Genomic DNA, 22515 nt, shown 5'->3' with positions numbered 1-22515 from the left:
TGCTGTTGTGCAGCTGTAACACGCTCTACACATGTTCCTGACGCTTGCAGGATGAGGGCAATGGTCTGCTTCCAAGCAGAGGCTCCTTTAGCCAGCCTGGGATTTGTGTGGATTTGACTTTGCCCAAAGGAAAGGATTTTACAACCAAGGAGACATGGCCTTGGTGAATATGCTTACCAGGCATATGCAACATGCCAGCACCTCCTTTGGCTAGAATTTCAGAGCAAATTGTGTCCCTGGAAGCCAGAAGGGTGGCACTCTTGAGGGAGATTGTGGGCAAGAGATGCAACACTCTCAATGCCCCACAAAAAGACAGACCTTTGAGTGTTGCTGCCATGTTTCATACCAACTAGACACTGACAGCTTCCTTTTTAGGGTGCTGGCTGCCCTCAGTTGTGCAGAGGGAGTTAGATGCAGTGCTTCTCCTTTACAGTTATTTTCTCTTAAGACCTTCCCTCAAATGGTCTTGCAGGGAGGAGCAATGATACAAGTGCCTGTTAATTAACATCTGTAGTAGTCATCTGCAGCTAAACACTTCTAAAATCAACACCACAATGTAGACCTATAAGATGGTATCTTTAGTAGGTCAAACCCTTGCTCACCTACCACAAGAAACTCACACTAGAAGCTGGAGCTTCCATCCAGACTCCTTTTGGCAGTTTTCTTTCTCTGGAAGAAACTATACTTGTGGTAGAAAGCCCTGACTTGAGAGCAAAGATTAGGTCTATATTTAAAAACAAACTAAACCAATAACCACCCCACTACTCCCATCAAAAATGAAATCGCTCCATGATTTCATTTCACTTTTGTATAAGCAGTTCCATTTTCCTCAGGCCAGTCAAGATGTCCATCAGTGTGGCACCATTCCCACTGCCAGAGCACAGAGCCACAGACCTGACTGTGGAAGGCTTTTTACCAGCAAGAACTGAACTGTCACAGCTGCCGAATTCCCATTGTAATAGTGGAGTATATGGTATCTGTATGATTCTTAAGACATTTTAATTCATACCCTTGCTTGCAACACTAATTCTCTTAAACAAGAAATCAAACTGTTGAGAAAGAACATGATTTGTACTGCCATCCACTGCCAGATACTGCCAGCACTGCAGAACCTCTTCTGAAGTGGAAAGGGCTGGGATTCTTCTTTCATCCTGGACATGTTACAGTAGATGTTTGCTGCTTCAACTCCTTAAAGGGTAATTTTGAAGACAAGGTGGAATAACTGAAAATGCTGGGGACTCTTCCCATCTCAAGGCAATCCTTAATACTGTCCTACTCAGAAAATCCCTGCTACAGCACAATGTTGAACCCTTTCTGCTGGATTTTAATAAAAAAGTAGACAGGCCACAGAAATTAACTAGTAAGTTCTCAGACAGCTTCACCCTTTTATTCCAGTACATGCTATAATTTATTTTGCAGACAGACTCTTTTGGAAAGCTTAAATGGATTGTTGCTCTTGCTTTGTTTTGTGCAGCAAGAGACAAGCCTGCAGCACTGAAATACTTCTGCCAGCTATAAATATCACTACACTAAATATTTTTCAGAAGAAGCAGAAAGGATTTTTTTTTCCTGTGTAGCAGTATGACTCTTAACAATAAAAAATGTCTTCCAAGCTCTTCTTATGAAGGTATGCCTTATAAGCACACCAAGGCTAAAGAAAGGCTACACAGATCCCTTGCTTTCATCTTGAATAAAGCGTGCCTTAGCTTTAGCAGTGACACTTTTTCCTCACTCTCAAGCAAGCTGCAGGAAGAAATGACCCACTTGTTTAATTTGCTGAGAGGCAGAAGCTGTTGCAAGCTTATTAAAACACTCTCTCTCCTGGAGAACAGTTAGATTCCAAATACATAGTGTCATTTGGATCTTCCTAATAAGCTTAACACATGCTATTTGAACTGTCTCTACAAGGCAGAATTGCACTTAGTGTGTTCTGGCAGTAACGATCTTCACATGTAGCTGAGATCCCTGCTGCACATGTCATGCTGAGTACCAACTTGAGGCTTCAAGCACCTCTCCATTTTCTCCTCAACTTCTGACTGCCCCTGGCTCACTCATCCCTGATCACCTCAGATGTAACTCTCCAAAACCCTAAAGCTGATGAAATCAATTAGCAAGAGGATCCCAAGAGCTCAGGCTTCCCTCCAGCACACTTTATCCAGACAACTTGAGATGTGTCAAGGGCCAGACCCCTTCACTGGGAAAGATGTGCAAGAGAGAGCTAACAAACACAGTTGTCTCTGGAATGGAATTCCCCTTTTGACTTTTCTTATTTTTGATACTCAGATATTTATCCTGAGTTGCAACTCACAGTTGAGATGTTTTTTTCCCCTGTGGATTACACAGCATCACCCTTTTCATTCTATAAGTTAAAACAGTGGGTTTGAAAAATAAAAATATTTTTTATCTGCAAAATCAGTGGTACCAATCAGTGTGTATGTCTCAATGCCTTCTGTATAAAGCATACTCACTTCACACAAGTTTCATTCTACCCACACATCTACAAGTTACTGCTTGCCAAGGATGAGTTAAGCCTGGACCCTTCTACATGAACCACCAGATTCAGATGTAAAAGGGAATCCCGCTTTCACACATGTACAAAACAAAAGGTTTTCCAATGGGAATTCAAAAGCCTGGGAGTATAGCTAGACACTAACCATTTGAATATTCTAGTGTTCCTTTCATCTGTTTCAGATGTTACAAACCTGACCAAAGCTCCCTCATCCTGAGGTCACATGCTGCAATACCACCACTAAAAACATACTTATTTACAGAATCAGGTCAAGTCCTCTTTCCATTTCAATTACATCAGCGCATCCTCACACAGACTGGGATTCTCACAGCACTTCATGAACTTCAGGTGAGTGTCCTCTGGCAGCCAGTATCATGTGCCACTCACTGGTGGCCAGAGGAGAGAGCCAGAGGGCCATCGCCGGTTCCATGGCAAGACGCAGCACCGGCAGTGTCTCAGAGCTGGCTACGAGCTGTCTACCCCACCAGGAGTGGAGCTGGCTGCATTCATTCCTCTAGTTTTTGCCATTACATAATGAAGTCTTGGCATTACAAGAAGGTCATCAGCTGGAGATCCTTATCTATTTCCAGGAAGATAGTTTGTCCCCATTTGACTTCCAGTGTATCTAAATTAGGTGTTGGAAAGGTCTTAATTACAAATACTCAACATAGATATTTCATACTGAGATACAGCATTTCTTTCAGATACAATCAAGTAACAGCCATTTAGAATAGGGTTTCTTACAGACTAGACTTACAACAGCACGTTTAAAAACACTTGCTTCTCTCTTCTTGGCTTTTGGCTCAGATTTGTACCACCTGCCTCTCTGTACACTGCTCCATTTCCCTTTGCAGAGAACGTTACTGCCTCTCAGACTACCAAATTAACTGAGTGATTGCCCAACTTCCCCTACTTCCTTTTCCTACCTCTTTATTAGGAAAAAAGTCATCTTCTCTCTCCATTTCCTTGTGTGAGGGGTCTTAGTCCACTACGCCATGCCAGAAACACAGTTCACATGTAAGAACTTTTGATTCTTTGGATTGCTGCAAATGGAAGGGATTGCTGCCTTATATAAGCAGCAATCTTTTTTATCTGCTTCAGCTTCATTTTGTTCTGAAACTCCACTTCCCTGCTCAAGAGGATGAAAAAGAACAGTTTTTCCAGAAGTTTTTCATAGTCCCCCCAGTGCTGGCCTGGCTGTGTGGAGCTATTTCCACTCTTCTTACCAGTTGAAAGGAAGAATGGGCCTTGGTTCTCAGCATGCAAAGTATTTAATTCTGGTGTCTTTCAGCATTACAAAAGACCTCAGTTCCAGACAGCTGTTAAAATTGCTCCTCCAGGCATGAAGTTAGATGATAATTTAGACTTGAATTAAACTTCAAGATTACCCAAGTTCCTGCCTTGAAGACTTTTCAGGGTCTATCACTAGGAACTGGGGGTCCATTGGGCACCTGACTACCCACAGCCTGATGTGCCAGTGTGGTGCCCCTGGACCAGGCTAAGCTACACTTCAAGCCATGCACATGGACTGGAAATATGGAGCCAATATCTGGTATAGCTGGCGGAGCAGTTAGGTAGCTCACAGAGCTCATGTGCACGCTCACCATCCTGAAAACATCTAAGAACTAGACCCCTGCCAGAAGTTACCTCACCAGCTACAGCAAGCTTCACAGGTATTTAAACAAATAAGTGAGAGAGCTGATCAACCCTTTGAAGCAGGTAGGAGTCCCAAAATTTCATACTGTATTGTCTATATTAGGATGAATGCCTGGAAGATTTCAAATAGGAAAAGAAGGTTAACAGGTTAGCAGAAAGGAGAAGGAAAAAATAAACAGCACACCAAACACCATTAAATTTTCTTTCTGTATTTCATTAAAACCTACTTGAATACACTTTGAAACAAGAGTACAACAAAATAGAATATACTTCAAATGTTGAATATACAAACTATTATAGTTCGTTCTGAACACTGGTACTTCCCTCTTAACTTCAACTAAAAAAATTTACAGGTTTAGAACTACCTGACAAAAGCTCATGCTGGGCGTGACCTTTGAAGTGAGAGTAGAGCTGAAACTGAAATGTATGCACAGATGTCAAGGCTAAGTGAGAGAAACAGGCATGGTACAGCAGAAGGCAGAAAACCTGCTGCTACTTTGTCCATGATTAAGAAATTTAGACAGACTTTTAACTACCATACAAAATATGTTACATGTAACTCTATAACAATACTGTGCTAGGTACAAGGTTTTTAAAAAATTTGTTTTAATAAAAAAGCTTTACACAAACAAGCCATTAGCTTATTTCAAGAAAGATAACTGAAAATCAGTCTAAGGCTTTCAATTTGAATCTGCTTAAGCTGTATGATACAAAAATCCCTCTAGGTCTCTGTCTTCTTTTAGAAGCTCTTTAATCTCCTTTATTTCACTTCCTACAATACCTAGTAGCATAGATTTTCACATAGCACCAGTTGAGTACTGTGGGCACACAGTAGTAATCGCTGGTATGCACATAAAATGCATCAGATTTGCCATTTGTGTAACGAGATTTTCCTCTCCCCCTGAAAACTAAAAACCAAGGCAAACCTCTCACACAGCTCTCTCTTAGTGTTTCAGGTCTTAGTGTAACTTGGTAACCGGTAGCGTAGTGAAATTGTTTGGTCCCTTTTCAGTCCCTCTCTCTTTCCTTCTCCATAGGTTCAGTTGTTTCCCAACTGAAGAGGCAGTTTTTATCAGCGTATCACTGTGGTTTAGTTCCCACTGAAACACGGGAAAATAATTTTTTTTCCAGTAAGTCTTCAACATATGCATGTTTATTGACATTCCAAAACTCCTTTATGACTTGGTGGTGGCATTCACATCCCTCCCCCAATTATGTCAGTATATTCAAAACCGTAACAGTTAAAAGTCCATGCTGGAAGAAACCTATTCTTCATTTTTCACACGTGATGATTCCTTCTGTTTTCACTGTTACAGGAAGGGCAATAGCTGAGGGTGTACTAACGACCACTACGTGGGTTACAGTCTTGCCTCCCTCCGCTGGCTTCTCCTCTTTTACCAGCTGCAGTGTTTTCACTTCACATTCCTGTTTCAAAGCGGCTGTGTCTGATTTAACTTCTGGACCTTTGAGAACTGCACTAATCACCCTGGGAGGAGTCTGGCCAGAGGCCTGCTGAGCAGGAACCGACAGTCTCATTACTGGTGTCCCATGAGCTATGGACACGGGGGTTAGTGCTCTAACAGCCAATGGGGCTCCCACAATGTTGATACTTCCTGACCCAGACAGGCCCGTTTTTGTTTGCAACTGACACTGCGTGAGTTGCGTGGCAGGGATCGTGATGATTTTGGTAGGCTGCATTGTGATTTTGTCTCCATTTTCAGCAGAGGTTGGCATCACAGTAGGGATTGTCTGGATTACTACCTTTGGAGTTGTTGCTGTGGTTGGACTTGTGTTGGTTATTAACGGTGACCCGGCATTTACTGACTGCACTGCCACAGTTGAGATTTTCTGTCCCAGAGAGGTCATGACGACGGGCACTTGCATCGCCACACGAACAGTCCTACAAAATAAATGTGTGTGTTTAGGCCAAAACACAGGGCACCACTACAGATGACAACAAGGACAGACAGTTCTAAGAGAGACAGGTTTTTAACTTCTAAAAACCCAAACCAAACCAGAACAAAAAAATGAAAAAGCCAAACCAGCAAGCAAAAAACCCAACCCCAAACCTTCTGCACATCTAGAGATAGGATTTTGGAAATTTAACAGCCCCATTAACACAAACCTGGGAGCTGTTGTTGCTGGGACAGTAGCAGTGGTAGTAGAAGGATGAGATGAGGATGTGTCATGAGCTGGTGAGGCAATATTCACAACTCTGGTGACTGCTTTTTCTGTTCTGTTACAGCTTAACTGAGAGGAATTTTTTCCTCCACGTGCAGAGGTTGCTGCTTTTAAAAGGTTTTCTGCAGATAAAGACACTCTTTCCAGGGATTTTTCATCTGTAGGCATTGACAAATCTTCATTGCAGGACTCACTTTTGTCATCATCTATGACAACTATATTTTTTGGCATCTCCTTAAACTGATACACAAGCCTCTGTCCCTCAACTTTTGCCAGAATTCCTCTTTGATAGTAGTATCTGCAAGGAAAGTACAATTTAGTAGTAAGCAACACAGTCACAGATTTTAAAGAAAACCTCATTCTGTGCTAACAAGAAAACCTGAAGTAATTACAGTAAAATCTACAATGGAAGAAGGTATGGAAATAAGCTGTTAGAACACACTGGCAAATTATCTGAAGGATCTACCTGAAAAAAACCTTACTTTTCAAATACATACTTCAGGAATTAAAATTGCAAAATTACTGGTATCATAAAAAGTTACAAGGACTGCAAGACTGAAAGCTAAATCTGCAAAAGGGCAAAGTTTTTAAAATTTCAGAACCTTTATCTTTCTACGGGCAAAATTAAGAATCAGATTTTAAACTGTAGTAGATAACTTAAGGATCTAAGAGTTTTTACCTCAGAGCTCTTCCCATCGTCTCATAGTTCATGTCAGGTTTGTTTTTGTGTTTTCCCCAGAGTTTGGAGACAGCTTTTGAATCCACAAGTTTAAAGATTCCTTTCTCTCTCTGAGTCCATTTAATATATCGAGGACATGTATTTTTGTCCTGAAGGAGGTCCAACAGGAATTCCCATAAGTACGTTGTATTTCCTATCATCAGAAAGCATTTTTGTGTTAGAAAACCATGTTTAAAGACAACAGAAACTTCTCCATATGACGTGTGTTACAAGCAATGTTACACAGAGGATGTAACCTGCACATATTCATTCACTCTGTTAAGTTTAATGAAGTTTTTAATCCTCAATTTTAGGGAACTAATCCCTGGGGTTTTACTCCTTAGAAAGAGAATGTCTAGGTCGACCACCAAATGCTGTAGGTCAGAAACAGAGTTTTTGCAAAAATATAAGTGGGCTTCATGATTAGAAAGCAAACAGGAACTTCAAGATAAGAAATAAACTGTAGGACCCAATTAAATCAGATTTACAGCTGCCTCACTTTGCACCAGAAAGTACCCAGAATGCACAAAGGAAGGAATGCCAACAATGGATCCCTTTCCAAATGTGTACAATCATCTCTCCTCCTCCATGACTTAACTCTGATAGTACTAAACTGTAGAATAATTCCTGATTTTCCAAAAACATGCTGCATATGAAATAGTCTACCTTTGCAAGTGATTTTTTAAAATAAGTAACAAAAGTTAAATCCAGTCAACAAAATATTTTGCAGGACATAAGAAAAAAAATTAATTTATTCCAGTTGTAGTATAAAATACGGAATGAGATATTTCATCAGAACAAGAGACATATGTAGGTCATTAGAAAGGGCCATAGAAATAAAATAAATTTAAAAGAAAGCTAAAAAATCTCTTGAAAACCACAGAGCAATACCATCTCCCACTTTATAAAACAAGAAGCTATAGAGCTGAATTCACCAGCACAAAAAGGAGAACAGAAAGAAATTCAGGCCTCCTTTTTCAAATTATTTGTCCAGGAAACTAGGACCTGGGACAACTGGAAAGTACTGCTCAGGTAAGAGAAAGCTGTAATACTAAAATCTGAAATAGAAAGAAAGGTAAGGATTTAAGAAGACTACAGAAAAAGGAAATAATTAAACAAGTTGTATTTTTAAATACAGCAGATAGAAAATCTGTCATCTCCACTGAAGTCCATTGCTACACCAAATCTAAAACAACTGTGGGCACTGCAGGGAAGTTTAATTAATGTTTGCACTGGTTTCCATGAGCAAACATCTCCATGAAGTCAGTCCCACTCTTCCTTGCCCTATTGACAAACATGACGACTCAGGAGCTGTAGCCAGATAAGGAATTACGTAAACAGCAGAGATCTTGCTTTCAAACAAATGTCAAAATAATAGTGGAGCTGACCAGTGCACACTTTCAGCCAGCATGTTGCTACTCCACGTCACTAACCTTTGTCACTCCCAGCCATAGCAACATCTCAGAACAACTTTCAGTGCACCAAGTGGAGGCAAGATCCAGGTTTTTCACCTGTAGCCAGGGAAGAGCTGATACACTGCACACCACCCCAAAGGTAACCTGTGAGCAAATGTCCCAGTCTGTGTTCTTGCTGAATGAATAGAAGGGGCGTGGAGTCCAAGAAAGGAACCTCTATTTATCAGGAGAAACATTAGGAAACTAGAACTCTTCTGCACCAATTCTCCATTCAACCAATACAGAAACACATCACCACATCATTTGTTTTTCTCCTTAAACTAAACTGAACCTATTGGTCAAGGAATATATTCCACTGAAGTTTGTCAATTAACTAAGAAATCTTATTTGCAATCTTATTACCTTTACTTCTAACCATCACCTTTCTAAATGCTCAAATGCTGCCTCTACTTGAAAGCAAGTCTTACAGCAGTAGCTTAATAAATTATGTGTGTAGCACTAAGTTGATACACAACACAAAAGACATCACAAGTCAATAACAACAAAGTAAAGCAAATAAAAAATGAGAAAGCTATTAACTGTGGAGAGTACTAGAGGAGACCCCTAGAGCATGCATCCTTGCACTAGATGTTGTACAAACAAATTTAAAGACATTGAATAAAACTTTAATGAAGTCAATACAATCTCATCAATCACATTTTTAAAGATATGGGCATTTCCCATGATACACTGCTAATTTTTAAAGACACAATGAATGGAAAAATATACCTTTGCCTTCTCTAGGTTTCTTCTTTATACCTAGATCTGGAGACCCATCAGATAAAGCTGATTGCTGGGTCTTGGGTTTACGGCCAGCTGCACATAATACATGGGGAAAAAGAAGTATTAATCATATGCAGAGTAAAATTTTATAGTTTGCCTTTGCTGAAAAAAGCAGTTTGTATATTTCCCCCCCTGCTGTTTCCTCGCTACAGGTAAGGATAATCTAAAAATACTCTAATTCTTAGATTACTACTGCACATCCAGTGTAATTATCATTTAGTTGCTTACTTCATAGGCAGATTTAACTCAATTGCAGACAAGTTAATGTGCATTTTTATTAATTCTAAGACTCACAGATCTTGGATTTGTATCATTTTATCACTACATTGCATTTGTTTCCCTCTAAATTACAAGTAAAAATATTCCATCTCAGCATATCTGGAAACTCTATTCAATCAATGTTCCTAAATTGTATTGATGCCTCTAACAAAACTGCTAGACCAGAGACAGCAACCTTACCAGGTGCCAACTTCTCATGTGATAGCACAATGCTTAGAAATCAAACACTCTTCTGAATTGTTTCTCCTCCAAGACATGCCAATTAGGCAGGAAAGATAAAAATTTCACAAAGATCTTATGATGATTTTGTAAACTGATTTATATATTTAAGTTAGTATTTACCTTATTGCTTCATTGCATAAACCCCAAGTCTACTGTCTCACCAAATACACCCACATTTCAGACAGCAGTGGCAACCTACCACAAAAGTCCTCTTTGAATACTCTATCCTTCCTCCACTTGTGCTAAAATACACAACACAGAAACCATCTTCCTTTATGGCTTGTCAAAGCCCATTCTCCTGCTCCCTCTTTTTTCTTGATGCAGACCCATGTTTCTAAGAACTCACATTTCAGTCTCCCATCAATCTGTTTGTATGAGCAAAGAGATCAGACCATCCAATCCATCCTCCCCTGTATCAACTGCACCATCCACGGCAGTGGACAACAGAAGTAAATTTTTGAGATTGCTCCTATGAAAAGCCATATGTACCCTTTTTCTTTTTCATTGGTTCATGGATATCAGGGGAAGTTGGAACAGGAGATACATCCATTTGTTCAGATTCCTCTGTTGATACTTCCACCACAGTTTCTGTGATCACATCAGGTCTCATGGCTGCATGGATAAATTCTGGTGTGGACACACAAGGAGGGACAAAAACTTCCACTACAAGAGAAGAAAAAAAGAATATCTGATTAAGTTTCTACCTGATTATTTTAATGTATCTTACATAAAATTATTTTAAAGAAAGCATATGCAACAGTGTAGTAAGGTTCTGCTCCAAAATCCTGTCACCTTGAAAATCAATCCAGTTCCCTAAAACATGCACACTTGTCAGTAGCTTTAGGCAAAAACAAGTACCGCCACCAATATTCTTCAGAACTAAACTCAACTTTAATTTAAACAAATTAGACCTTCATCTTTGATCATTACTCTGATCTCTACTTCCTATTTTGTAGCTTTTGCATTTCAGTTTGACCATTATTTCATCCAACATATATTAAGTAACTTCAGAAGGGACATCAGACATTAATCAACATTAAGGTTTGGTTTTTCAGACTGGTAACACTTTGCAACACACAGTTTTTGGGTATTCTTTCTAAAATAGAAAGATGAATAGAAACACTTTTCCCTTAAAATAACTCTTTATTTCAGCAATTTAAAATGTCAGATTCACAGAACCCAGAATGGCTGGGGTTAGAAGCGGACCTGGTCCAACTCCCTGCTCAACCTGTGCCACCTAGAGCTGGTTGCCCAGGATCCTGTACATTTTAATATTTCCAAGGATGGAGTCTCCATGGCCTCTTCTGGTCAATCTGTGCCACAGCTCTGTCACCTGCACTGTGAAAAAGTATTCCATTATGTTTAGGGGGAAAGATTAATTTTAAATATGTCATTACTCAGCTATCTCTTCCCAACAACCCCTCTCAGATAAATGATTTAATTTGTAAGTGTACTTGTTGCAGGGTGGAGAAATCACGTAAAACTCCAACAAATCAGTAGTTTTTAAATATGCAGGCAAATGTTTTAAACAGCATATAGCTCTCCACAGAAACAGGTTTCCCGTTTTGCTTGTTTTACTGATTAGTAGAAGGAGAAATGGCTCCCAGAGTAGACTGTGGCTGACATACCAGGACTCCTGGCATCTCTCAGGCAGGTAGGAGACTCCATATGAAGCAAGGCCTCTGCAGCTTCAATTGTCTTATCTCTGCAGTGCACATTACTGCCATGAACTGATGCTTCTACTGCAGAAGGATACAAAAAAAGTTATGAGAACAGGTTACTTATAGAAGTCCACATGTATCCCTGTACAACTATACTTCTCAATCTTTAACATGAAAAACACAAGATTATCAGATGTCTTCACACCTTTTATACCTGCCTGTCAACAGAAATATTTAGGGAAGACATAAGACAAGCAGAACTGACACTGTCAGTTCCTAGACAAGATTTCTGGTTCACAAGAAAGCTACTCATTTCCATGAGGAGTTCAAGAGCTTACAGAAAGAGACTGAGATTTGTCTTCTGCCTTCAAATTAATCAGAAAAAACAGGTTGCAATTAGGATGATTACAAATTAATGATTACAAATTACTGCAGAGGAACAGAGAAGTAGTACCATATCCAACTATTATCCCATTAAAATCTAAAGGTCACGTCTTCAAATTTTCAGTCTATTGGATAAATATATACATATACATGTCTATGTATATATACATATATATATGTAAATACAAGACTAGTTTCCAAAACATACATCCTGTTTTGATGTCTGACATTAAAAATAATTTTGAGTTCATTTTAGCAGGTTGGTTGTTAAAAAAACCACAAAGCACAACAAACAGTATTAAGGGCGTGCTTTATGCAAAAACTAAGGGAAGAAGATAAAAACAGTTCTTTTTTCAAGTTCTGAAAGTTCAGGAAAACTAATTAATCAAAAATAATGCAACTTCAAGAGAGCACAGTTAAGTTTGATACAGTGCAGGTCACAGCACCCTGAACCCAGCAGGAACACTGAAAAAACCCAGTGTACCATGTAGAACTACAATTCTATGCACAGCTAACTCCATATTCCTCGCCCTTGTAAAGGTTTTGAAAAGCGGTGACTGCAGAAACACCTGTTGCCCATTATCCACACTCTGGCCAAGGTAGCTGTCTCTCTTCAGTTGCTCTTTCCATTTATGGCCATCTGCTCTAAGCTGAACCACTCCAGCAAGGCAGCCAGCAACCAGGAGATCTATCTTTAGCCTAGGCAGAGTCACCTATCTCTAGTATCACAGAACTAAAGAGGATTTCGGAATAATTCTCTACAAAAACTTCAAGGCACGTATGCTGTTACTGAAAGCAGAAACAACTCAAGGTTTGTTTAGTGAAAAGCAGGGAAACGTAATGCCAGAGTTGCTTCTGACTTAAGGAAACACCAGATACACACAGATTCCCTGCAGGCTCACCAGCACATTGCAGGTTTTTTTCAAATGCGGGGATTAAAAACTTGAACAACCTACTACCCAGCAGATTAACCACATCAACCAGAAGCTGAAAGTGGATGAAATGTGGAAGATGCATAAACGCAAAACTACAGGTGACAAAGTTCTTCCTGAACCAGCCTGCTGCTCACCTGCTGACTGGCTGATGGGATTCCCACCACAGCCTATTAGCTATGGCCTGCGATGCTATTTAGAGAGCTTTATCTTTTGGAACAGTAGATGCCTGTTAAAGCTGACATTCCAACACTGCTTCACCCCAGGCTGCGAACAATAGAAGCTTACCTAAGAGCACAGGAAAATCAGGAAAGGGTCTTTATTTCGCACTGTTTCTTGGATAACCAATGGCAACCAGCACAAACTATGCACCATGAGCCATTTCCCCAGCTGCAAACCCTGCATGCTCCCCATGCTTGGCCAAGTGTTTCCTTCCCAAGCAGCTGTTTGGGCATATCCAAAGTCAGAGGCTGACCACCTGCACTGTAACAGACCAGCCCTCCTGGAGCAGGAAACCCTCTGACTAAACATTTCTCTTTCTAAATAAAAGTTTCAGTTGCACAGAATTTGATTACTAAGTTTCCCTCATCTACCTGATAAAAATTTTCATTTTCACTGATTATCAGAATACAGGAACAATATTCAGACAGTTGATAAAAAATGTATAAATTCTACAACACTACTGAAATTAGAAAGTCCAAATCAGTATTTAATGTGTTATTATTCTAATGCATGCAATAAGATTCAAAGCATGTCAGCAAAGCTTCTCCAATCAGATAGCTGCTTCTGTGCCATTAGGTTCAGTATACAAAGGAGTTTTGTAAAGAAATTCAAACTCATTTGACAAATTTCCTCCTAAATGCTTAAAAGTATACAAAATTTTCCTACAGAAAACAGTTTAGATGCTGCATCACAACCAAGAGGTACTTAGCAGAGGGCAGGAACCAGGCAAGAAAGACAGCAGATAGCCATCTATGTACTTTTCCAGTACTAGGATATTCTGCTGAAAGATCAAAGTTGAGGAAGAGGAAATACAACCAGCATTAGGGACTAAGACTGCAAAACTGTAACAGCAGAGCAAAGGAGCCCTAAGCAACCCTTCAATTTCCAATAAAAATACACTATCTACTCCACAAAAGCCTCTGACTCTTGAAAAGACACACTTCACAGATGCTTTTCCAATGGGAGCTACTTGGGACTCCACTAAAACTGTCACCTAAAAAAAAATCAAGCAAAAAATAGCAACACTTCTGGCTTTGGCTGAACAACACATGCTGTCTGTCTATCAAGACAGTTAACAAAGTAATCTAAGATTGCCAAAAGGACAGCTATGAAAACATTTACTAAATTCAGTTCTATTACCAAGTTTCAAGTCCTCCCAGATAACTAATTCTCCTTTACCCAGTACATGGTTTTCATCTTAGAGGCTTTTGTCTACCCAGTGAACACCAGGAGCTTGCATTTCCTCACAGGGAATGTTTACTGCACCAACACAGTGGGAAGAAAAAAGGAGAAATTTGTATCCTAACACAAATTTATGTAAAATATCTTCCTGACATGCTAGAAAATGTCTAACAGAAGACAGCATGTCAGAGTGCTCAGACAGAAGACATGATGCCCCAAAACCGCTAAAAAAAGAGATAAAAGGTGAAGTGGGGGAACAGGCTCTCTCAGAGAAGGGGTGGGACAAGAAAAAAACAAGCGGCTCTTCTTGCAAATGACTAGATCAAGTGTCATCAACTAAATTACACTTGTATCACAACAGTTCTCACAAAAAAAGATGGGTGGAAAAGCAAAACAAAAGGAGTAGGATTCCACAATTAAAAAAGACAATTTTCCACGACTTTGCTACACAAGTATCACATTTCTAACCAAAGACTGAAGTGTATCGCCCATTTCTCTAAAAATGCCCAATTCTATTTCTATTATATTTATGCTATCAACTATATGCAAGACCCCAAAACTAAAATAGACTGTATTGTTTCAAACAATACAAGATGTAGGTCTGTTATATTATACAATCATTTCAGAAAGAACTGTCACTTGCCCAAATGAAGCAAAGTAGTTTATGTGGATGGAAGTAAATTTTCCATACTTTGGTAACTGAGTAACATGAGAACTGCCATTTACTGATCTAGAAAACATCAGAGCTAAGACCACCACTTATCTTCCATTCTTTAAGATCAAATCTCATCTTACTGCTTTTATGAAAGAATGAGTCCTTGGCACATTATTTTAGAATATTTAATTTAAAATTTTTGATCTATTTTTAGGAAAAAAAAACTCAGGAAACAAATTCAGATCTAAAGTGTAAATAGATAACAAGGCTAGTTGATGTCTATCTTCACTGTTGGCCTAATGTTTGCTAACTCCACTTTCTACCCAAATAGTGTGTATAGTAGATTATTCAAGGTTCTCAACAGCTGTTACGAAATACTAACCATGGTAATTAAGTCTGAAAGAGCTGTACTTTGGATTTACAGAAAAAAATGGCAACATATTCATTTGGTAACAATGCCCCCCCCTCTTTTAACACAAGGCTAACAAAATTAATGAAAGCAATTTATGAGACTGAAAAAATGGACTGAAATTTTCAAAATGGTACACTTTTGCACTGCACTACAGCCCCACACCCCCCGCTTTAACCTGAAGTGCTATCAACGTCTGCTTTTACAAGGCCAACACTTAACTGTAGCACCTGCAACAGCCTACTCTTTAATATTATCAGGCAACCAAAACAATATTTTAATGAAGAATTCACAATTCCAAGCATGGAATTCAGTAAAGGGTGATTACCTATACACAAACAAACCTCATTAAAGTTTACTGGCATTTACGTGTTTGTTTTATTTCAGCATTTTAAAACAGCAGTGGAAGTTAGTAACAGTGCTTAAATGACATCTTAATTAAAAGCAGTTGAATTGCCTCTATAGGTAATCCCCAGGAATCTTTCTGTATGCAAAACTTGACTGGAAAAGAAAGCATTCTTCAGTTTACTGCTTGTTTTATGACGGACATTTATTCAGAGAACAAAAACCAATTTCTTGGGTTTTTCAATATTTCCCTAAGCCTGCCTCTGTTTGAGACTCTCAGTTGCACACAATTTAAGGATGATGCCTAACCCACTGCATAAAGGCAAATCAAAACAAAGATGAGAGCAACCATCTCAAAACACTTGTTTCACTGTGAGCCATATGTTATCAGCCCAATATTGACAGAAATATTAACTACAAAGCCAAAACATATCTTTGTAAAGTCATTTAGGAGTTGTTCTTACAACTGGCAATTAAGATAACACTAAGCAGTAACAATTTTGGTCCGTCTTACTTCCCACAGTTACTAAACACTGAAGTTTTGTCAACACTGAAACCAGCAGCCATGGGAAAAAGCAACATGTAATTATTATAAACCCTTAGGATAAAGAATTCCTCACTTAAATCCATGTGGTATCGACATACAAAACTAAGTAAACAGATATGGTGTATTGATAGTATGATGACGGGAACACTAGACATGCGTAGGTATCACTGCAATACAAATATGGGAAAAAAGGAATGAAATTGGTTTGGCTAATGAGACCAGTAATGACAAAAGACATCAAAAAGAGCAATGCAAAGGTCATTCATCATTTATCTAAGGGCTCACTCTCAAGCAATCTAGTTACAGTGACTTAAGGTGTTGACACAACGATCAACTACTTCAACGTTCTCTATTCACGGACAATCAAAAGTAAAAAACAACTCACTGAAATCTGCAGTAGTGAGAGCTGCAGAAATGAAAGCTGTTCTACTGGCAAAGTCAAGCTACTGCTCCATCCTAGACCCAAGTGTCAAAATGCTTAGGACCTACTCCCCTTCTGTTATGCAGCAGAACAGTTCTTCACTGCTTTGTAGCGGGGATTTTTATCATGTCTGGGGTGTGGGTCACCCTCCTCTGAAAAAATCCTGGGTATTTTTCCACATTAAGTAAAATAAACGATGATGATTATGTGACCTGGCCCTTTCTGAAAGCATATCTTAATGCACTGATAAACGACAGAGTATATCTTTAGGCCTGTAAAAACCCACTGCCATGTCAATGCAAAGCCGGTATTAAGCTTGACTCTCTCTGAAAATTCATGTGCAGCTACTGCACAGTTCATTACCTATAATGCCATACACTGTACTGTTTATGGTTCCAAGGACTGCTTTTAGAAGTTGACCTTTACGCTGTAAAGGCAAAAATAAAACCAGATCTAGTACAACTTCGGTGGAGAGCTGAATGCTTGACACGGCATTTGAGGTTTGGGTCAGTTGTAACCTTGCTCATTCTCCGGGGCTTTACCACACTTTAAAACAAATCCCGCGATCACTGGAGTATCCTGTTGTCAGACAGATATAACGAAACGGAAAGAGGCCAAACCACGCAGGACTCTGAACACAACCCCGAAAAGGCGCTACAGCCTCGGGTAAACGGCCCATGCCCCGGCAGCGGCTCGGCCCGGGGGCTGCAAGATCTGACGGTGCGGAGAAGCGGCCAGAGAAAGCGCGGCACCTGCAGGGGCCGGCGGCGGACAACGGAATTCCCGCCGCCTCGCTCCTCCTCAGCCCGCCGCGGCCGCGGGGCTGCCCGGAGGAACGGCCCGGCCCAGGACGGCGCATCCTCCCGCCCTTCCCCCGCCCGTCGGGGGCGCCCGCAGGCAGGTGCGGCCACGTGCGGCGGCGGCGCGGCCACTTCCGTGTTTACAGTCGGCTTCCCTCCGGTGCCGCGCGCGCCTCCAGCGCCGCGCCGCCACTCCCGCGCCCGCCGCGCGCCCATTGGCGGCCGGCGCCCCCCACCCGCCGGCGGCGGCGGCCCCTCCCCCGCGCGGGGCCCCGGGGGAACGCGCCGCTTCCGCTACGCGGCGCGCGTGGGGGAGGGGGCGCCACCGCCCCCCCGCGCCGCACACGTGGGGCCGCGGCCCTGCCGGCGGCGCCTCCTCCCGCCCCGCCGCCAGAGCGGAGTTTAAAAGGGCACGGGGGGCAGGCACCGGAATAGCGGGGGACGCGCGCGGGGGTGCGGTGCCCGGGGAGGCCGGGCCGCGGCCCTGCGTGCGGTGCGCGGCGGCACTCGGCCTGCCCGCTGAGACAGCGTGGCGGCAGCGCTCGGAGCGAGGAGAGGGCCGGGAAAGGCGGGAGGACAACAGCCTCGCGCACTTCCTGGTTCTCGCCCCAGCCTCCGAACCCCCGCTAAACTCCTCCGCGCGCCCCGCCGCAACTCCCGGCGGTGCCGCCCGCGCCGGGAGACAAGTGCCGCGGGCCGGCCGCTACCAAGGTGATCACTTCCTGATTGCCCTCCGTTGCCTCCCGCTCGCCGCCGGAGCGCGACGTGCGCCGCGTCTTCCCTCCACCCTGGCCCGTCCCCGCTCCCGCCCCGCGTCGGCCCGGTGCGGCGCAGCTCACCGGCCCGAATGAGGAGGTCGAGCTGGTTCGTGGGCCCCTCATGCACGGACGCCGCCATGTTTACGCTGCCGGAGCGGCTTCACATTGACGGACGGGCGGGCGCGCGCAGCGGCCGGCGGCGAGGCGCGCTCCCGCGGGCGGGCGGAGCGCTCACCGCCACGGCGCGCGGCGGCGGGAGCGCTTCCTGCGGGGCGGCGCGCGCGGTCCTTCCGCTGCCCGCCCCAGACAGGAAGTGCCGCGCCGGCTCCCGCCGCAGCGCGGGGCCGCCCGCGGGCGGGGGGAGCCGCCGGCCGCCCCGCGGTGCAGGCAGCGCTTCCCCGCACGGCTCCGGAGGCGCCCGAGGGCAAGGACGCAGCGCAGCCCGGCCGGCCCCGCACACCTTCCGCTCCATCTCTCCCAGCCCTCGGCCATCCGCACCTCCGTGCCCCGGGGACGCTTTCTGACCGGGGCAAACCGCCTACCGGTATAAGCCGGACAGTCCTCACCGAGGCGACCGCTGACGCATTAACAAGATTTCTCCTTGACAAGTCCCTGGGGCGCCTATGTTAGTAACAACTTGCCAGAAAAGCTCCGTGCCTTCAATCCACCTTATCTCCGTTAGAGTAACAGGGCTTATTCCAGTTAGCCAGAGGTCCCGTCCATCCTTCATCTCTGAAAAGACTTGTGGGGCGAAAAAAAAAAGTTTCATTGCCCTCTTAATTAAAAAAAAAACCCAAACCACTACCACCACTTTTTAGGGTTGCATCCTCTCTCCCCAGAAGAACACCTGTCTCAGTAAGGCCACAGCATTGCCTGCCAGGCTCCTGGATAGAGGCACCAGTCAGGAGAACATGCTCTCCACACTTCCTACCCAGTCCATGCGCTAATTACTCCCAGGGTAAAACTTCAGAGCTGCATGAAAAGAGCAGCTGCACCAAGACAGGCCAAGTATGTCTCACACAGAGCTATGCATAGAAATTATACGGAGGAATTCCTTCATTAACACCACACACCTGAGTAGGCCTACATTGTTAAGCCAAGAATCTAGCAAACGCCTGCTGCCTACAGTGCCTTCCTTGAACACGTCATCTTCACAGCTCCATTAAAAGAAGGTGACGGGATCCAGCTGCAATACACAATCTCTTCCCCTTTCAAGTTTCAGTAGTCCTAGGACCTAGAGCAGAAGGAACAATTTAGAAACAGTTTTCCCCAGCACCAAAATCACAAAATAGTATCCAGCAAAAATCAACTCCAGCTGGTAAATTCAGTGCTTCAAACTATTGACAAATCCTACTCGTCCACTACAACTCTCAAGACATTATAGGAATACATTTTCATGACTGTATTTATACTTAATGTTTCTAATACACAAATAAAAAATCAGGCATTTTGTAGACAGCAGTCATCCATTCCTGGGTGTAAGGAGTTAAATTTGTTCAGTGCCTCATCAGATAAAGAGCAAGACCTGCAAGCAACATCATTCACTCTCACATTCATGAGAGAGGCCATGATATCTAAGGGTAGGTCTGTGCTAAAATTTTGCCCATCAAGATTCTTCCACAGCCAGAAGCACGGACAAATAAGGCACCTAGCCATCTGTGAGGGCAAAAAGCTCTCATGCAGATCCAGCTTTGCCAACAGCAGAGTGCTCCTGTCAGCTTTTGTTATTCAGAGAGGTGGAAAAGCAGTACTAACAGAAATTCCTCCCATCAGCATATTTCCACTAGGGGACTCTGCTGTATTCTCCAGCAGAAATTTTCCTAGTGAAGACAAGCCCAAGGACAAGAAAAGGCATGTTAGGTAGGCACACACTTAAATGTGCAATAAAATTTATTAGCCGTTCATTAGAACATCCTCAGATTGACGTGGAAGCCTTACATGGTGTCGTTTAGCAACACCATAGCTTCAGCTTACAGACAGAGTACTGGAATAACCATGTAGTCCTGGCACTTTGTCCTGTGTACCTCCTGTTGTTAAAAACTGTAATCTACCCACATTTCAAGCAATAAAACACAGTTTAAAAGTTTGTCTGTTTAGATCCAGATCAAAAGCTGTACTGAGATGCTAAATGCCTTTGAAGATCCACAGCCATATCAATAGGAGCTCACACTACCATACTTTGGAAAAGGTGCACGCATCGTTTTTTCCTTTTTGGATTGCTGTGTAATTCAGTGAGGATTGTTTACTGATTTCAAAACTGAACTGTTTGACTCATACCCAATAAAGTTTTGCCTGAGATGTATGGACTCCTTGAGTAAGTGCATGCAAGTAATCGGCACTGCGTAACTTTTGACAAACTCCATAGGTCAAAAATGAAAAAAAAAGAGAGTATTAAACATAAAGTTCTTGGTTTAATACCAGTTTCTTAAGTAGCGTTTATTTACTACTGCAAGCATAGACTTAGCACACAATGTTTGCCAGTGCACATGAAACGGACTTGAACAGCTGCACAGAAGTGCTCTGATTCTTCCCTCTCTCTGATCATACACAAGAGAGAATATCACTGGATGCCCAAGGGATTCCAATCACTTGAAAATGAAAAGAATCTGAGCCTGTGCACTTTCAAGATTAATAACCAAAAAGCCACAACAAATTATGAAGTGACCTTCATAAGGTCACTTATATAGATAAGGTGTGCATACCTTATCTATATTAGTATTAAATCATAGCACTGTCTTTAAGGAGGAATGCAACATTCTCCAAAAGTCCTGCAGTTTGATCTGTTTAAATTATATTATTTCTAGTATTTTACGAATGCTGATTGATTTGTCATGCTAATAAAATCTTATTATTGCAGGGGAAAACCAGACAGTGAACAGGAAAAAAGTAAATGTGCATTTAACTTTTGAATCTATTTCAAAGCCTCCTTTCTAGTCTAAAAAAGAGGGCTACAAAATCTACTCAGTGGGTGGCCCACTGAAGCAAGAAATACTGTAATGGAACAGGGGCACAGGAAATTGCAGAAATTTTATTTCTCTGGCATGAAAAAAGTAAAAAAAAATGTAGAGGAACACATTTTGGACCAGCATCAGTCTTTGTCAGACAGAAACATGTTTATTTGTTTATTTATCCTAGTTTATTGTTGAGGGGTTTTTACTTGTTTTTACTGACATTATTGTAATTTTTTTACGTGCAAGTGCAGCTGTCAAGATAGCCAGGTAGACCTACATGCTACATTTTCCAACTGCCAGGAAAAAAACCAAGTCAAAATGTTTAATAAGCTGGAAAGTTAACATTCAAAATTATGCTTCTAGTTACTACATTCCTGTTTGTCATAAGCTCTAAGTAACTTCAAGATAAGTGAATTGTATCTCCATTCTTGTATAAACACAGGAGTAAAATATCTATCAGGTCATGCTTTCTTGTCAAGAGATATGGACAACTTTGTTCACAATAAAGGAAATGTATCACTTCTCTGCAATATACACTAGTTAAAACTCATTCAGATTCTTTTGAAAAACCGAGAGGCAATTAAAAAAAAAAAAAAAGCAGCTGGAAGTGACTAATTGCATCCAAAACAGCAGATGTAAATTCAAAATATGAAAAACTGGTGGGCTTCATCAGATTTGCAGACTTGGATTGGGACAGAATCATCAATTATCTTAAGCATATCCTTGAACAGTCCTCAAAACTAATAGAGCATTTAGTGCTTATAGAGGAATTGTCATTCTCCACTCTCGCAGTCTCCTACGCAAAGTTGTGTTTCCTACAATTCCCACAAATATTATGAAAACATTCTCTGATAACAGACTAGTTTCTCTTGGAAAACTACTTCACAAGCACTGTAGCTTAAAATGCTAAAAGTACAGCCTTCCAATGGCACCTTTTCCTTCCACTGACAGCAAATAATTAACAGAAAGAAAAAACTGTGTGCATTTAATTACTTTTAGCCCCAGAGGATTCCAGTTGTATTCTAGTAAGACAAAGCTACCTTGGGAAAAGGCAATTACCATAAAGCACTTGCTTATTCTTACAGAGGTGAGTTGTTTGAGCGAACTTAAGTAAATAGAGGGTAGATGGTAATGTTTTTGTGTGCTGGTTTGGCATGAATTGATTTGTGGTGAAGAGGGAAAACGTCAGCCACCCAAGGAGCTGCTAGCTAGAGCAAAACCAATCGCCGGCTAGCTCTGAGAATTAGCACACTGCTAAGCCAATTAGCAAAAAGCTGATCACGCCTCTATGATAACATATTTAAGAACAAAAAAAACGCGGGAAGCTGTCTTGCTGCCTGCTCGTAAACGGGTTGGGGAGGCTGGCTGGGCCCCTGTCCCAGCGGAGCCAGCCCGGGCCCCATGCCAGAGGGGGCCACTAGACCATGTCCCGGCACAGCCACCAGG

General features: G+C 42.1%; 1 protein-coding gene across 6 annotated transcripts in view; it reads right to left on the bottom strand.

Moving 5' to 3' along the window:
• Positions 1–4358: 4358 nt before the first annotated feature.
• Positions 4359–22515, bottom strand: part of ELF2 (E74 like ETS transcription factor 2) — a 34251-nt gene continuing 16094 nt past the window's right edge. For 5 of the 6 annotated variants that reach the window (XM_068188062.1, XM_068188064.1, XM_068188067.1 and 2 more), the window contains 6 exons: positions 11431–11544; positions 10292–10465; positions 9248–9334; positions 7026–7218; positions 6291–6644; positions 4359–6065 (listed from right to left, as the gene is read on the bottom strand). In XM_068188062.1, the coding sequence (XP_068044163.1) occupies positions 5438–6065; positions 6291–6644; positions 7026–7218; positions 9248–9334; positions 10292–10465; positions 11431–11544 (1550 nt within the window). In that variant the 3' untranslated portion in view covers positions 4359–5437. Of the gene's footprint in view, positions 6066–6290; positions 6645–7025; positions 7219–9247; positions 9335–10291; positions 10466–11430; positions 11545–18199; positions 18353–22515 lie in introns of those variants that run through there. The other variant, XM_068188065.1, reaches the window with a different exon arrangement.

This window comes from Anomalospiza imberbis, chromosome 4, assembly GCF_031753505.1.
Source record: "Anomalospiza imberbis isolate Cuckoo-Finch-1a 21T00152 chromosome 4, ASM3175350v1, whole genome shotgun sequence".
Lineage (NCBI taxonomy): Eukaryota > Metazoa > Chordata > Aves > Passeriformes > Viduidae > Anomalospiza > Anomalospiza imberbis.
This window is presented reverse-complemented; position numbering and strand designations above follow the sequence as displayed.